General features: G+C 36.7%; 1 protein-coding gene across 8 annotated transcripts in view; it reads left to right on the top strand.

Annotated features, from left to right (window-relative positions):
* Positions 1–16268, top strand: part of TRRAP (transformation/transcription domain associated protein) — a 100615-nt gene extending 84347 nt beyond the window's left edge. For all 8 annotated transcript variants that reach the window (XM_030482728.1, XM_030482727.1, XM_030482733.1 and 5 more), the window contains 6 exons: positions 6397–6622; positions 7160–7377; positions 10017–10201; positions 11872–12075; positions 13196–13390; positions 15597–16268. In XM_030482728.1, the coding sequence (XP_030338588.1) occupies positions 6397–6622; positions 7160–7377; positions 10017–10201; positions 11872–12075; positions 13196–13390; positions 15597–15881 (1313 nt within the window). In that variant the 3' untranslated portion in view covers positions 15882–16268. The remainder of the gene's footprint in view (positions 1–6396; positions 6623–7159; positions 7378–10016; positions 10202–11871; positions 12076–13195; positions 13391–15596) is intronic.
* Positions 16269–18691: the final 2423 nt, after the last annotated feature.

An 18691-nucleotide genomic window follows, 5' to 3' on the forward strand; every position in this document is an offset into this window, starting at 1 on the left:
AGGGAAAGAATCATTGGACAATGATTAACGGCATGAACATTAACAAGTTCAGGCGCCAGATTGTGTACCTAGGATGGAGTAATGCTGGGCACACGTATAGACTGGGAGAGGAGTGGCTGGAGAGCAGCCCTGCAGAAAGGGGTCTGGGCGTCCTGGTTGACAGCATGCTCAGTGGGAGTCAGCAGCCTGCCCTGGCAGCCCAGAGGGCAAACCTCATCATGGGGTGCATCAAACAGTATAACCAGCTGGTCAAGAGGTGATCATCCTGCTGTATTGAGCCTTGGTGCAGCCTCACCTGGAGGACTGCATGCAGTTCTGGGCCTCACAGGTTAAGAAGGATGAGAAGGTACTTGAATGTGTCCAGAGGAGGGCGATAAAGCTGGTGAAAGGGCTGGAAGCCATGTCCTGTGAGGAGCAGCAGAGGACTTAGGCTTACTTAGTTTGGAGAAAAGGAGGCTGAGGGACAACCTCACTGCCCTCCACAGCTGCCTGAGGAGGGGAAGTGAGGGAAGTGCTGATCTCCTCTCCCTGGGATCCACTGATAGGGTGCATGGGAATGGTTCAAAGCTGCACCAGGGGAGGTTCAGACTGGTCATTAGGAAGCATTCCTTACCAGGAGGGTGGTCAAACACTGGAACAGGCTTCCTAGAGAGGTGGGCAATGCTCCATTCCTGTCAGTGTTTAAGAGGCATTTGGACAATGGCCTTAATAACATGCATTAACTTTTGGTCAACCCTGCATTGGTCAGGCAGTTGGACTAGATGATCACTGTAGCTCCCTTGCAACTGAAATACTCTAAATGAAATAGGTTTGGACTAGTTTTTCATTTTTAGTAGTGGTTTATGTGTGTTTACACTGCAATAGTAGTACAGTCAATTTGTTATTGCTGTAAGTGTTGTTGATATGCTCAGTTTTTGTTGGATTTAAGTTATTTTTGGTCTGTCATAGTTTCTTTCCTGTGAGTGTTAGAGATATCTGGGGATTAAGAAACTTCAGTTACAATTCAGTTACAATCTTTAGTTAAAACAAAAAATGGAGAGGATTTTCAGGTTTTACATGCTGATGTATAATCTTTGCATGTCTTTACGATATCTAAATGGCAGGTAAGATTTTTAGGTTTGCTATCAAATCACTATAGAATAACATATAAAACATAGAACAACAACATAGGCCTGGACACAAAAATCATGTAAAGTCATCAAGTGCAATGTGTGTCTCAGTAAACTTCAGTTTAATAATAAGTAATTATTTTTTTGTTGAAGAGTTCATATGTTAAAGTCTGATTAAACATGAATGTCTATGGGATTGAAATAATTATTTTGCTTAGTTCTAGATTTGGTTTTATTTTAATTAATAAATTCAGTGGTTTAATTCACAAATGAAATGTGGGAAAACAAGAAATGAAACAGATCAAGATACTTTCACATTTTTGTAATTTAATTCATTATGCAGAAAATGAAAATATGTTTTTTATTAATTTTGTAATAGTAAAATGCACATAAATAAATGAATAGGATTGTAATTACTGAAGATAGCAAAGGCTGCTTTAGCATTATGAGAAACCATTTGTAAATTGTGCCTCGTTTGTCCTTTTGTCACGCTACAAGGTTCATGTTTGGTTTTCTGCTTCTCAGCACTGGTTGCATTTAGATGATGGACAGATAGTTACAGTGGCTGCCTTCCATTTCAAAACTATCCAAGCTGAGGAGCTGTCTTGGAGTAAACTCTTGTCTTCAATTATTTCCAGATTAATGTTGGCAGCTATGTTTTATAGACACTTTCAACTATGTTTGGTTGCATAATCATTTCCATCAACATCTGAGTTGCATCTTGATTCCTGTTTGGAGCCACTGGGGGCTCTCACACCGTTTCTTACATTCTAAATACTTTGTCTGCACCATTGAAGCTTTGATAGGTCATTTTTTTCCATCCTAATGTTATATACTTTGAAACCAAATTTTACTTTGAAATTATTTTTTTTTACTGGAACTTCAAATGCACAGCTCTTTGACCATCTGTTCTTTGTTCCTTCTCTCCTTTCCTGCTAAACCTTTGACATCAAAGAACAGAAAAATGCTGAGAAATGCTCCCTTTGAGAGCTTTCTCAGCAGTGAAAGGAGGAGAAAAACTGCCTCCATTGTTCTTTTGTCGACATATGATAGTTTAGAGTTTGGATCGGCTTCTTTCTGCAACCATTTCTTCACTCAAACTGAATAGGAATGGAAAATTCCAAAGTATACCCTGAATGGGCAAGATAATTTTCTGAAGAGTTTTGCCACCCAGCACAATGAATTCTTTGCTGCGGATGGAAACTCTGTAATCAGAAGGAATCCTCTCAATGTCTGAGTGTGTCTCTGAAGTGTGGGGAGAGGGCAGGGGAAAGAGCTCTGTTTAAAATTCTGAGCTGTTTTAATGATTTTTTTCTTTTTTCAAGGATGATCATAGCATCACTTTGGTAGCTCTTTCTTTACTGCCCTTCTAATTTTTAGGTAACAGGATGTTATCCAGAAAATCCAGATCAAGAGTTTGGAGTTAAAAACATATTTGACCTTTCTCTGGTCTTACCAGTCTTAGTTTTCTGGAGCTTTGTCATAAACCAGAAGTCCTGCTTCATATTTCTGCTTACTTGTCACTGAGATTTTTCATGTTTGTTGGTGCTTTCCAAAAGTTCTTGTGCTTATTAAGATGAACCTCTGGGAAAGTAGAGAGTATATAAATGTCTGAATAATAACTTTAAAAGCAAGACAGCTCTTCTCTCTTGGAGAATGCTTGCATCTTCTGGAGTATCATATGCATAACGAACTGCTCTGTGAAGCTAAGCTTACATTTCAGTCTTAAGTGGCATCTTACATGGTGGGTGTCTTGGCTTTACAGTTGAGGGTCCTTGGGTTATCAACTTTTAAGTGTAATCAGACTTTGTGTATGGTCAGAATAATCTTTAAAATCTTGCAAATGAACTGTTGCTTGCTCTAAAAGCATTAATTGCCTGTTACTTTGAACTGATTAGGACTATTTTCTGCAAGTGTAGCAGAAGGCTTGTGTTTTGGGGTTTTTTTTGTTCTTTTTTGTTTAAGTCTTAGTTTGTAGATATTTTCTTTGTTTCTTTAATGCTATATTAATGTTGGTCATTATGTATGTCAGGGGTTTTGGGGGGACAGAGGGATTAGTACTTTGATTTTATTAACTCAAGTGTATTTTTCTTTTTGTGCTACTTCATGAAAAGCAATGGTACAGCCCTCATTCCAAAAGCAGTCAGCTTTATCTAGTTGTGTTAAGAACCATCAGAAGTTTTAGGTCTGTCTCACTGGCAAGAAGATTGTGCCCCATTTGTCCTTTCATTGAGGGTGGCAAGAATCTTTAGCAGCATTGAGAACAGAGGGTGAGGTTCTTCAGTTGCAGTTGGTATTGTGGTCTTCTGTGAATATCTCCAGTAAAGATAAGGAGGTAGACTCCCTATTCTCTTTAGGAAAAAGATGATGTAAGTAGTAGGGTGTTTTAGACCATCATGTGTTAGCTTGAGGAAGGTGTTATCCAGTAGTAAGTACTGAAAAAATGGTTTTGTTTGAAACAAAAATGCTATTTATATACATTAAGATACGTGTAAAGCAGAGAGACTTCATACACAAGTGATGTCTGGTCTTGTATTTCCCTTCTAGCCAAAATGATTTTTCTTCTCAGATGGGGTCTATGTGACATGAGCAAAAAGGCTAATTGAACTCTCTGTTTTTCCCATCTGCTACTGGGAAACAAAACAACAAAAATCCTAGAACAGGCATTTCAACACACTGGAGCTGTTCTTGTGGTGAACTCAATGGCTCTTTTTTTATTTTCTTTTTCTAAGGCATATATTGATGCATATTTTTACTACTTTGGTGGTTCCCATTAGCGCAGCAACTAGTTGCAATTTGGGGATATCTTCCTGAACTTCAGAGATTCAGGAGATAAATGATTCAATAATTTTGCCACTTTCATGAAATGATTTACTCCTGCTGCTCACTAGAGGGTAGGCTTGGGATTATAATAAGAGTGTTTTACAGTGATATTGCAAATACCCCTACCAGGTAGAAAAAGAAAAGGGAGTATTACAGAGTTATGCTAATTTCTAACATCTATAAATATGGAACTGAATTTTTCATTATAGACTTTTTTTTCTTATAGAAATGGAAAGGATTTGGTATGCATGGGGTTTTTTGCTCTGTTTTGGGGTAGTAGACTTAAGGCTTTCACTGAAAGGTTTTAGCATATCAGTATGTTGTGGATACACAATGAAATAAGTTAGGTTATGTGTTCTCTGATATTTTGTTTGAGTAACAGAATAGTAAAATAAAAGGAATCATAGGCTGTGCTAGTTTATTCAGTAATAGTATCCTATACACATAAAGGAGAACTTAGAGAAAAAGAGTGTATGTGTAGGATGATATGAACTCTTCTGGTTAAAAGACCAAATGTTCTAAGCTTGTTTGTAGGAATAAGTCTTGTGGATAATCACAGTTTTGAGTGGTTTTAATTGTGGTTGAAAAAAACTTTTGCATGCAGTAATTGCTCTGTGTGTGTACTTAATTCACTGTTAGCATATTTGCAGATGGATGCTTGGGGCATATTTATGTGGTCAAATTAATTTGTCCTCTGAGCAGGACTCATGGCTGTTCTGTTGTTTGGGGTGTTTTTTTTTGTCAATATAGGAAGATATTGTGTGTATGTAACATACCGAAACATAGATTCTGCAATAAGAGTCAAATTAATTTCTGAGACTGTGTTAACTTTCTGTTCTATTGAAGCATAATGAAGATCCTATTCTGGTTTAGCTGTAAATCTCAGAAATACTGAATCAACATTCACTGTTTCTTTCTTGCTGTTGCTTTTTCACCTGTAACATGTTGAGCTTAAAATGGCATCTTTTAGACTGTGGTGTAGAAATGCGTTTTAAAAATTCAAGTCTGTTAATGAATGTGCACAATTTGGGATGCTATAACTAATGAGGTTTACAGAGAGAGCACTTTATCTTATCATCAAGTGTGGTTCATCTCTCATTGTTATGGTACTGAAGTGCTGAGCCGTAATTTCGTTATTTATTTATTTGCTGTCTTCTGTAACTGTAGTGAAAGCAGTGTTGAGAAGGTGGCATTGGTGTTGGCTCAGAAATGGTTGATATTGCAGTGAATTCTGTTACAGAATTATTTGCATAGTGTATTGAAGACCACGTGTTGACCTTGAGAAAGTTGTTACTTCATTTGCGTGTGGGCTAGAGGAGGTAGTTCCATGCTGCAATACTGTTATGTTGCAAAGGAAAGAGCAGGCTGTTTGCATAATATTGTCATCTTTGCTTAGGCTGTCATATCTGTTCTTCCTGTGGTGGCATGCAATTGTTATCTGAGCCAGGAAAGAATAAGGAGAATTTTCTTGCAGCTCAGAATAGGAGAATAATAGTAATAGCAAATGTGCTACTTGTCTTGCAGTTGCTCACAGATCCTACATTGTATCCTCAGTTCTGGGGCTCTTCCATCTCCTTTAAAAGTAAAAAGCTTCCACTGATTTTAAATAAACAAATCACTTTGAATGGAACAGGCTGAAAATTACAGTGCTAGTCTGTGAAATAAGCTTACTTTTCCTCTTTCACTAAATGATCTGATCATTTGGTTTATTACTGCTTGCTTTCTATGCAGTCTTTCTGGTTGCAGTATACAGACAGTTAAATACAGTGATAGCATTTAACATTTTCACAGTATGTTTTTCGAATGTTTGCATGACTTAGGAAAAATCTTGGGAAGTTAATAATTACAGAGAATATTTTAGAGCTGTGTACACAAAAGAGGTAGCATATTCAGACAGGTTTAATTTGTATATAATTTTAGAACACCACTTAAAGATTTTCTGTAGAGATGAAATATTCCTTAACCCTGTCTTTTACAGGCAGGACAGCTGTGTGTGTGTGTTTGATTTGCACTATTGAAACATGTGATTTATTCTCCTCCAGCATCAGCTGATGTAGTGTTATTGCTGGTGTATGATCCTATAGCAATTATGCTCTTACTCTTCCCTAATGATTCTTCTGTCTCATCTGTGTTTGAACTTTCTAGTTTTTCTCTGTATTTAGGGTTCATAGGTAGCCATGTTCTTCTGCTGGACTTGCTTGGTATTATGCTCTCGTTTTTTGTGTGAGTTGCTGATTGTAGGAGCTTTCCCTTTTCCTATAGTATTCGACACCAGTATGATGCTTTTCTGCATAACAGCTGTGTGTGCTGAATGTGTATTTTGCTTGAGGGCATGTAGCTGAAAGAACCTCTTTGGAAACTCAAACTTCAGACACTTGATCATTAAATACCCAAATACACGATATAGAATTTGAAATGCTGAGATGTATATGTATTTTATTTTTGGTGTTTCTTTTTTTTTTAGACTTTGACTTCAGTGTGCCGGGGTCAATGAAACTTCACAATCTTATCTCTAAACTGAAGAAATGGATCAAAATTCTGGAGGCAAAAACTAAACAGCTTCCAAAATTCTTCCTCATAGAGGAAAAGTGCCGCTTTCTGAGTAATTTTTCAGCTCAAACTGCAGAAGTAGAGATACCTGGAGAATTCCTTATGCCAAAGCCAACACATTACTACATCAAGATAGCAAGGTAACCTAAAAATACACTTTGGTAGTTGTAATTCTGAAAATGGAGAAGAAAATGAAAACCTCCTCCATCTGTCCGCTTTGCAACAGTAGATGTCTTGTACCATTTATATATATAAATTACATATATAGAGACATACTTTGGTATAACACCTTTATTTTTCTTTATTTTATCCTCCTCTGATAATTTTACACTGCCTCACTAAGCAACTGTACTGTTATATGATGAGTGTGCTTCATATATTGATAGAAGTTGAGATGAGTTCTTCTATTGCAGTCAATACAGGTACTGCGCTTCAAAATAGTGATAAAGGTCTGATTAGATGATTAATTTTGCTCAAGAACTCTTTCTTAAAAACAAACAAAAATCAAACAAAAGACCTTTTTGACTACAAAATAGAAACCATGGGCTAGCTGGGCAATAGAATGGTACCTTGCAACGCAGTTGCACTACCTTATTTCTTTGGTGGTTTTTGTTTGTTTTGATTTAATACTGGAGGAGATTAGCTCAGGTACTTTGTTATCTCTTTCTTCCTAATAGGTTTATGCCCAGAGTGGAGATAGTTCAGAAACACAATACTGCAGCAAGAAGACTCTACATCCGAGGCCATAATGGAAAGATTTACCCATACCTGGTAATGAATGATGCTTGCTTGACGGAGTCTCGTAGAGAAGAGCGGGTATTACAACTTCTTCGCCTTTTGAACCCCTGCTTAGAGAAAAGGAAAGAAACTACAAAAAGACACTTGTTTTTTACAGGTACTGAAAGGAGAGATTTTAGGTTATTTTTACAATATATGTTATACTCAAAGATTATAATTGCTAAATTTTTTGACAGCTACTAATCACTGATACTGAAGGTTTTGAATATTCAGAAGGTAAAGTTGCATCTGTCTAGGTGATAAGTCTTTTTTTGCATTGTAGCACCCCTCTGAAGAAATAATGTCGATTGAATGTGATCTAAGGTGTTTTTAGAAGAGCTTACACTCATCATTTACTGTATAAAGTTTAGTTGTGAATAACACCTATAAGGCAGAGGCATGCCTGTTGGAGCTGTTGCTATGGAAATGGATACATGTACTTCAGAACAAGGATTTAGAGATGAAGAGGAACAGAACAAAACTTTTTCTCCCCAAGTTGCAGTGTATGAATATTGAATTTCTTTTACCTCTTTCACATAACACAGAAGGAATTTTTTTGTAGAGCTTTGAATTTGACAAATAGTTTCTGAGTTCTTTGCTATGAAAACATATCTTTGTATTTTTTTATATCCATGGTGATGTTTACTTTCAGGAATATGCTGACTGCTTGGTTATTGCCAAATAAAATCCATTCATAATCTAGATACGGGATGCAGGACTCATGTTGAGTGCACATCTATGATCTTGTAATAGGTTACTTTGTTTGGAGAGTGCACTTTGCCAACAGCACCACCTGGCAATGCTTAAACAATCCAGAATTAACAAACATAATGGTAGGGAGGCCTTAGTGAGGAGAGTTAAGGAGGTTTCCAACATTATTCATGTGCATAAATTGCCAAAATACGTAATGAAAAGGTCACACATTTAGGCATTTCGAAACAGAAACAGTTGAATGAAGGCTGAACACACAGTCTTAATTCTTTCTCTTTCCTTTTGTATCCTGGCTTTTTTATGTGTTGATTATAAATAATTCATTCATGAAATGAGAAACAGAGAATATCAGAGTCTTGCCTGGCAACATACTTGATCTGCTTGTTATTCAAATACTTTAAAATAGTGAAACCCTTGTGTTTTCCAGCTACTAAGGCTGTTCGCAAGTTCCAGCTTACAGCTGAGTAGCTACTTTCTATTAATGTATAAATACTTTTCATTTCAGAAGGTCACTCAATAACTTCATATAAATGAGCTCTGTACATTGCATTACTCAGTTCTGATAATCCTTGGTTGGTAAGCAGGAAACATATTACGGATAAGGGAAACTTTCATCAGAGACAGACAAAGTTGCTACTATGCTGTTGTCCTTTTAAAAAGTGCTGAGCTCTGATTTTTAAAAAGCATAGTTTTATTGGTCCTCGTTTTGGGGCTAATAGTATCTATTTACATGAAGTTGTTGTCATGAATTTAGGTGTCCAGATGATGCGAATGGCACTTACAAAGCTAGAAATGCATATGTGAGTTCTAACTTTAGAAAGACAAAAATAATACACAAGCCAAAGGATTTTTTATAACAAAAGGTCAATATCTCTACATATGTGAAGATGATGTTGCATCACTCTGAGGTCAAAATAACAAAAGTGCAATAAATAGTCTTTAAAGATATGATAAACAAGGACACTGGTACAGAACCATATCCTCTATATAACATGATTACTAAAGTAACATGTTTTCCTTTAAAAAGCTGTTTTTAAATTATAGCATTTTTGGAAATAGTTCTGTTCCTTGTGGTTTGATGCTATTTGGAAGAACCTAAAGAACATCCATTTGTCTGCTGCCAGAGGTTAATGGAAGCAGGCCAGAAGAAATAGCTCATTAACACCCCTTCTGCAGAATGCATTTTCTTCTTTAAGACTGAAGAAATTGCATCAAACAATTTAAATGCATTTAAACAACTTTTTCCTATATTTCTGAGTTTAATTATTACAGCTTCTGAGGGAACTGTTGGGAGAACAGTGTTGGTGGTAGCTGGAGGTCACTGTCAAACAGTACAGTGTCACTGGAAAAGCTGGCTTTGAAAAGGCCTTGTCTGTTTTGATGTGGGTGGGGATGCACATAAGACTCAGTAGGATGATACATCTGTTAAGCACCATGAAAGTGCAAAGAGGGTTTTTGCAACTTTACTGCTCACCGAGGAAAAGCTCAGTGCCTTAGGTTTTCTTATTATTGAATATTTTGCTGTGTCTTCTCCATGTTGTTTTCAAACAGTGTCATTTAAACATCTATTCTTCAACTATGTTCAGATTTTTTCCTCCAGTTTCTCTGAATCACTTTAAATACCCTATTGAGCTAAGTAGTTTTGTTCTTCAGACTCATTTTTACTGACATAATGCCAGTGTCATGTAATCAGATATTACAAACCTGTTTGCATCTGAACAAAGTATTAACCTCTTTTCTGCAGGTAAAAAAAAGTAAGAAGAACAATGCCTGTTACATTTTTTTGCTAATATAGTTGATGTTTCTGTTACAAAAATCTGCTATCATTCTTTTTAACTGAGCTTGTGAATTAGTTATGAGTGTAGTAATAGAAGTTTTCTCTTGATACACTTCAGTTGATGATCACAGTCATATTGTATCTCACTTGTATGCTAATTCTTCTCTTAGTACTTGAGTTATGGATTAACTGGTTTGTTCTCTTCTGCTCTCTCTTCCTTCTCCCTGCCCCATCACCATCCCCTCTCACCCTTCTCAAATGTCTCCTAGTCCCCCGTGTTGTAGCAGTTTCTCCACAGATGCGTTTGGTTGAAGACAATCCCTCTTCTCTTTCCCTGGTGGAGATCTATAAGCAACGCTGTGCCAAGAAAGGCATTGAGCATGACAACCCTATTTCTCGTTACTATGACAGACTGGCAACGGTCCAAGCACGAGGGACTCAAGCTAGCCATCAGGTATTAGCATGTATAATGAATTTTAATCAAGGGCTTTCTTGAGGACTCTGCCGTGTCCAATATCCGATTCATCACCTCTCATTAGATGTGAGACAGATATATTGTGTAGAGGTGGCGTTTTGATTTTTGTTTGAGTTTATTTTGGTTTTGCTTAATGTATTCTTGGGAACTCTTAGATCTCTTTGGTGTTTTAGGTTATCTTGGAAAGCTTCAAAAAAGCTGTATTTGTTTTACTCTAGGTTATTTTGAGTAACTGCAATGGAAAGCAGACAAGGTGTTGATTGCTTTTTGGTCCTTACTTAAAGTGCGTTGAAAATAATTAATTGATAACATGGGAAACAGCATTCCTAATTTACCTAAGCAGTTACAGCATGGTATGTGTTGCAGGCTTCCCCAAGTTCTTCTCATGGATCTCTTAAAATTGCCAGTGGATTCATTTCATCTAAGTCAAATAGAAACAGTTGAGTAATCTTACCCTAATAAATGATAGTACTCAGAAAGAACAAAGCTCCCTCTTGCCTACCTCCATCAAACATCCAACTGTGATAAATAAGGTTATTTCATGTTTTTTATCTCAAGGTTAATGCAAATTCTTACATAAAATGCCAGTCCCATTTCAAATATAGCTATTAGAAAATACACGGTATACATGTAGGCCTGGTTTAGAGACACTATCTGTTCAGGCTTCCTTTGTTAAAAATAAAATGGAGTGTTACCTAACATTTGTTTCTATTTTGAGGGGTTTTCCTTCAGGTTATGAAACTCTCTAACAGCCATTTAATTGAAGTCAGTATGACTATCATGCTTTCTGGTGTAATAGAACAGATCCTAATGTTATATCTTTTTCTAATTAATTAGGCTAGTATATGGTACAGTAATTAAAGATTTTGGTAGACTAGGAGAAAAAGCTATTGCTATCTAGTGGAAAAGCTATTGCAGAGTGTATACTGACAAAACAGCTCAATACAGCTCTCAGCTTTTACCTTTTTGTATTTTTGAGGTACTTTTGCTGTAATAGAATACATGTTACATATTACTTCACGCAGTCTTTCTCTATCTTGTGTAGTAAACATCCTTTCCCTTTTACCCTGTCTATGAAGAAACCATGCAGAGTGCCATCTTTAGGTTGCATGCTTTGTAGTCCATGTACAATTTCAAATCTTGCCATAATACTTAAAGGGATTTGTTTTATCGCTGCAAAATGCTTATCCAGCTTGCACTGAAGCTAGAAAATAGCGAAGTATGTTCTGTTAGTTTCCTGTAAGGAATTGCTGCATCATGAGTTGAATGTCTCTTTAGCTCAGTCTGATTTTCATTAAAGTCTTGAATAGAAGGTACACCAAATCAGGTTATATAGTTTTTCAGTCTCTGGTTTTCTGACTTGTCTGTTTGCAGTTCTCATGCTTACATGGTTTTATTAAAAATTTAGTTTTTTCAGATAAAAATATTTTCTAGCTGTGCAGAGGCTGGGCTAACAAAACACTGTCTGTGTTTTGACAAAGAAGTTGGGCAATGGTGTTGGATTGAAAGCATCCAAGTTCAGGATATTTTTTTCCTAAAATGGGATACAGCAGTTGAGAGAAGTTTGGTAGTTGCTCTTGGCACATTTGTCTGTTGGTAAGAAGCGTATTAAGAACAATCTCTTTCAACTAATTATTTTTGATATGCAGGTTCTCAGAGATATACTTAAGGAAGTCCAGAGCAACATGGTGCCACGCAGCATGCTGAAGGAGTGGGCTCTGCATACGTTCCCCAACGCCACAGATTACTGGACTTTCCGCAAGATGTTCACTATTCAGCTAGCCTTAATTGGCTTTGCAGAATTCATCTTTCATTTAAATAGACTCAACCCTGAAATGCTGCAGATTGCCCAGGTACGGGTTAGTTTGTTCTAGATGCATGCTGTTGTCTTTGATCAGATGGAAATTTGGACTATACTTTTGAAATGAGTCAAAACAGTAATTTGATATACGTAATCAACAGTGCATGTCAGTAGGCTTTTCATTCATATGTGATTGCACATCATGTAGGTAGCAATTTCAACTGCAGTCCCTGTGGACATCAGTTCTACCTTTTATGGTGAGAATGTAGAACTTTGTAAAATCATTCTTAGATGTTGGAACTGTTCATGTAAATGACTTTACATTATATAAGTCTCTCTTTTTGTCCTTCAAATGTATTGCTTTGAATGTGTGTTTGTGTCAGATTAAAAAAAAAAAATCAAATTTAGAGCTTCATTTTCATAGAGGGGAATACCTTTTTTCAAATACTGTTCTCTTTTCAGCATTGCCATCATGTCAAGCTACAAATCCTATTAATAGTGATTTTTCTGTTTTAACCCAACATTTTAAATGAGGCTTGCCACCTTAGTAGGGCGAAGGTGGTATATATTAAAGTCTTAATGCCATTTTAATGCATGCAGGGATATGCTCTGTATAGCAATTAAGTTTCTTTAATCCCTCTGGGTAAGTGTTTAGATGCTTATCCTAAGTGAACAATGCACAGAGAATGCTTGCCCAGAGCTGGGATGCACAGAGATATGTCTGTCCGTATGGCTCCCTATAGACCATACTACAGAAGAATCTATTCCTTAAACTTGGTATTACAAGAATGTGTATTTAGCAAGGGGTTTTAGACACACATTTTGAGAAAAATACATACCTGACTTTGTATATGCCTTTCATTTTAATGTTTTTTGCTCAAAAACTGTTCTCCATCCCTGGCAGTGTTCAAGGCCAAGTTGGACGGAGTCTTCAGTGACATGGTTTAGTGCGTGGTGTCCCTGCCCATGGCAGGGGGGTTGGAACTAGATGATCTTAAGGTCCTTTCCAACACTAACTATTATATGATTCTATGACTGAAAGAATGAAAAGCTGTTGGGAGCACATCTGTATTCTGAGTATTAACAGTAAAAAAAAATCCAAATTCTTTTGGTTTCATTAATTAAATGAATGTTCTTTTAATGACTTTTATGCATCTTGCTTCTAAATCCAGGATACTGGCAAGCTAAATGTAGCTTACTTTCGCTTTGACATTAACGATGCTACTGGAGATTTGGATGCCAATCGTCCAGTTCCATTCCGGCTTACACCAAACATCTCTGAATTTCTTACCACCATCGGGGTGTCTGGTCCACTGACTGCATCTATGATTGCGGTAGCTCGCTGCTTTGCACAACCAAACTTTAAGGTTTGTATAGCTTTTGAAAGGGTTGTTTGCAGGCCTGTTATATTTGGCAATTTAGAAACTGCACGGCACTTTCTTGGTTAAAGTGGAAATTGAACAGTACGTATTTGTTTTTAAATCTTACTCTAAGGTCATCACAAATGCCAGCTGAAATGTTTGTAGTTTGCCTTTTTGAAAGAATAGGAGGAATATAAGTGTAATTCTATCCTTAATTTAATTCTTTGTCCAAGCATGTTAACTCAGTGCTCTAGCCTCATAAGTCATTAAGAATTCTGACAGTGTTAAATAGTGAAATGGCAAATGCAACATCATTTAAAATCTTCATAATCATTTGTCAGTAGAAATGTGGTTTGGTTCTTTGTTAGTGCAATAGAATGCTAAAGATACACTGTTACTTTGATGGATTCTAGCTCTTAACAGGGTGTAGTTTTCTGAAGAAATTGTCTAACTTCCTTTTAAATTCTAATGCTTTCCAAAAATGAGGCATCTTGCACTTAGGCAAGCAATTTGCACCAGAAAGATATTGCACAGAATATACAGTAGCTACGGTGTGAGCTAGTTACATTATAAAAGATGGAAAATATCCTAAAGTGATTTTAACTTTATCTAAGATGCAGAAAGCTGTGTAGAATATATTTTTAATAATTCATCATTTTACCTTACAAAACCATGTCTATATGTGCAAACGAGTTTGCAAACATAGCCTGTAATTTCAACATCTGAATGATGTATGCCCACTTAGACATGCCACATTGATTGGGTGCAGCCCCACCTTGAGTGCTGTGTGCAGTTTTGGGTGCCTCCATATAAAAAGGACATGACATATTAAGAGTGTGTCCAGAGGAAGGCAACCAAGTTTGTGAAAAGTCTTGAGGGCAAGACTTCTGAAGGGAATCTGAGGTCACTTTGTTTGTTCAGCTTGGAGAAGAGAAGGCTGAGGGGTGATCCCATTGCAGACCACAACTTCCTCAAAGAGGGCAGTGGAGGGGAGGTGCCGAGCTCCTCTCTCGGTGACCAGTGATAGGATATGAGGAAATGGAATGAAACTGCATCAGGGGAAGTTCAGACTGGACATTAGGAAAAGGTTCTTCACTGAGAAGGTGGTTGGTCATTGGAACACACTCCCCATGTAAGTGGTCACAGCACCAAGCCTGCCAGAGTCCAAGGAGTATCTGGGCAACACTCTTGTTCATATGGTTTATGGTTAGGTAGTCCTGCAAGGAGAAGGGAGTTGAGCTTGATTCTTATGTGTCCCTTCCAACTTGAGGTACGCTGTGATTCTCTGAAGATCAGAGCACAGGTGCCCATTTATTCTTTTTGGAGCAATGAGTGCCCAGCTCAGTTCAGGCATGTGGTGATTACTGCTTTAGATTATCAATCTTTTGGACTTCAGAGAAATGCTTTTAACGTTTTCTGCATTTATCTTTTTTACAAATGCCCATAAAATATATTTAACATGTTGGCCTAATAACTATGTGTGTTATAAAATGTTTTTATTTGTTATGTGCAAACAGTGAATTTGACTCAGACTGGTTACCTAGAAGTTCATTTTAGAAGCTCTGGAATGTTGGAGTTGACAGATGAATGTCAGTAACTCAACTCAGTGATGCTGTTTTTTCTCAAGTGTTTGTTGCAGGCATTTTTTTCATCCAAGGGTAGAACTGGCCTATATATGCATATGTGTACACATATTATATACACCTATATATGTGTATAGTGTGTATATATATTAAATGCATATGTATGTATGTTGCAGTCAGTGTTCTTTCCATGTTTGGCAGAAAACAGTGTTCCCTGAGAGTGTAATCCCTGTGCAGAAAAACTCCAGCTTTGCAAAGCACTCTTAATCTTTGCACAAGACTTCCGTGTATGTGTGGGAAAAGTAATAAATTTAGTGGAGTCATCTTAACACAGAATGTACATGACTGCATTTGTGTACGAAGATCTTAATATATGTTACAGTTTAAGCGATGTTTCAATTCTGTTGGAGGCGTGATGTGTTTTCACGATGAAAGCTTTTTGTGAAAAGAAACACCTTGAGAGGAAATAGTAAAGACAGTTGGAAGCCACATTCATCTTGAAAACACTGAGATTGCAATGCGGAACCAGAAGTGTCAAAATGCTGTTGACTAAAATCTACTTACTATTCTGTAATCTCTGATGGTTCCTTGGATTAAATATAACAGTCTGATTTTTCTCCTTCATGTAGGTTGATGGCATCCTAAAAACTGTGCTACGGGATGAAATAATTGCATGGCACAAAAAAACACAAGAGGATACTTCCTCTCCACTTTCAGCAGCTGGGCAACCCGAAAATATGGACAGCCAGCAGCTGGTTTCACTAGTTCAAAAAGCTGTTACTGCTATCATGACTCGACTTCATAATCTTGCTCAGTTTGAAGGAGGAGAAAGCAAAGTCAACACTCTGGTAGCAGCTGCAAATAGCTTGGATAATCTCTGTCGTATGGATCCTGCCTGGCACCCCTGGCTGTAACTTGAAATTTTCAATAGCTTTTTTTGCTGCTGTTTGTGGTGTGAGCCATATACTGTGTTAAGAAAATGTGAAAAAAGCTTTCCAGACCATGGCTTACCAGCCACACTGCATTTTGTCAGTCTTCTTTTTAATTGTGTTTACAGTAATAGGACAATTTCACTGCTTTTAATTTCACGAGGGGACGTTTCCTCCTGTTTAAGAAAGGTTGTTTCATATGTAACAACAGTTTTCACAAATAGCTTAAAATGAAGAGAGGAAACGTAAATATTGTACAGAAAAATCTTATTTTATGATGAGGACTATAAACCTAGCATTGTTAGATTTAGGGCCTGGCATTCCTAATAAACTGCAGTATATAATTTTTTTTTTATACCATAGTAATTACTAAAAAAAATTTAAAAAAATAGAAAAAAGACAGTATTCCCAGTTACTGAACGTTATTTTGTGAAATTTTGCTTAATTGCTGTCCCTTCATTATACTAAATTGAAGGCACAAATAAATACTCTTCCTTTAAGTTTGCTTCAAATTTACACAAGCAAAGTTGGTTTGTACAGAGAATTTTGTACCAAATGTATAGAGGTGACTTTTTGTTAGGCACTGAGAAAATGATCAAATTGTGCTAGCTTTTCTTGGAGCACAAGCTATGTACAGTGAAGGTGTAAACCGTTTAGAGTATTTGGTTTGTTGTGGACAGTGTTGGGGGGGGAAGTTTATAAAAAAGGATGGAAAAAGACATCCATCGATACATGTGTTTGGCTGTAATAGATAAAAAGGAGTCAAATCTTACGATTTTTTTTTTTTCATGTTTAGAATTACAATAGCTTCTTTGGAATGAAATCTGTTTCTTTGTAATTTAAGAAAAGATCAGTTTAATGTTTCACTCGTCTTTCTGTTGTTAGCATTTTTATAAAACTTCGGTGTTGAGAATGTTAAATTTGTACAGAGTGATTTTTTCAAAATAAATATTTTGTAAAACTCTCAATGGTATTCATTTTATTTAGAATTTTTTAAATATTATACTCTGGACTAAATAGAAAAGACTCAAGAGCAGGTGTAATCTTTAAGAGATGAAACCGGCCTGTATTTTAAAGGGTGATGACTATATTAACGAGACGTGGATATGATGTTCTCATGTATGCTGTTGAATTTGCTTACAGAAGAGCTGTGAACAGGAAGCGTGAATATGACTAGAATTTCTTCATTCAGTGTACACTCTTTGTTCCTAGCCAGTTAATGTGTTAACCATATGTTTTCTAAAAGTCTGTCTTTAAACAGAATAGTCTATTTCATGGCTACAAGAAATTTTAGCTTTTAAGTAGTTGTTCAGAGGTCAAGATTGTGTCTGCAGATGAACTGTATTAGCGGATGCTGTCCCTGGAGAAACAAAGATTGTCTTGACTGCTATAGCAAAGGATGCCTCTGTCTGGTTTTGGTTGTTTGGTTTTTTTAATAATCAGACAACAGGTTCTTTAGAGATTTCATTATAACATGAGAGGCATGATTGGAGTTAATGACCACCATTCAGTAGTGTACTCCCTGTGATACAAAGGGTTTTCTAAGACCCTTTATCTAATGACATTCCTTGGGTGGGTGAGCTCACCGGCAAGTTAACAGGTAGGTATGACTGTCATTATTTAAAAACAAAGCAACATGTGCTTTCCATGGTTCTCTTGCAGAGTCTCAAAAAGACCTTTTCCTTTCATCTTTGCAGCCATCAGCTGAAGCAGTCAATTGATACAAACTTGAGTATGAGCATTATGAAGGGGTACATGTCCCTCTCTACTGTTCACCCACAATGACAGTTCTGCTAGCACCGTGAGTAGCACTGAATCTGGCACAGAGAGAAGTAAGGCTGATGGACAGAAAGTGCTATGTATGTAGATACAATACATATATATATAAACACACACACAGACTTTGCAGCCATGACTCTAATGTGAACTCAAAATTGTTGATGGATTTAAACCCATTTGAAGGCTGAGTGTTAAATAGGTTTTTACTCTATGTTTGGCTGGGAGGCATCATTTTATCATGCCAATTAAGCATAATATATAGGATAATGAATAGTTTTGGTAGGTTAATTTATGAATTTGCATCCTTTTTGGCTAGTAACAAGTGCATCTAGTATTAGAAATGAAGATACCTTGCACTCTCACTTCAATGCATTTTTTTTTCCCCTTTAGGATATAACTAATATAGCAGGAAAAATGAAATGCAATTTTAAAAATGGAAATTAAGATATTATTGACTTGTAAATGAAAAGGAAAGCTTGACTCAGCTCTCATAAATGAAAAGTAAACGTGCAATAATGAGTTTATGAAAGATGTCGTATTTTTAGAGGAAAAAGCCTGGAAAATAAATGAACATTCCATTTTCATTGTAAAATATAACACGGTGTTAAGGAACAGTGATAGATTTAACTTATTCTGTGTAGGAATTGTAATAATCTAATCCTAGCAGTTTTGGAATTAAAAGCAAATTGGAAATGCTTGTTCACTCAGACTGTAACTGCAGTAATGAGTTATGTTTCTCTGAAGTTATTTCACTTAGGATTTTCCAGGCAAGTTTGGTTGGTTTTTCTTCATTACTTTCCTAGGTGCGATGGACCGAGCTTTTCCCAGCTGAATCACCACTGCCTTTCCTGTTTGTTGGTTTGAGGACTTTAGCAAGAGCAAAGGGACTCTCATCAAGCAAGTAATGACTTTCCCAGGTGTCTGCTTACTTCTTCCCTTGGTCTGGGAGAGCCAGTAGCAGATAAGGTCCAGCAGAAGCAGATGGTAAGCATTCAGGCCTCGAAAGTTTAAAAAGG

Source organism: Strigops habroptila, chromosome 4, assembly GCF_004027225.2.
Source record: "Strigops habroptila isolate Jane chromosome 4, bStrHab1.2.pri, whole genome shotgun sequence".
Classification (NCBI taxonomy): domain Eukaryota; kingdom Metazoa; phylum Chordata; class Aves; order Psittaciformes; family Psittacidae; genus Strigops; species Strigops habroptila.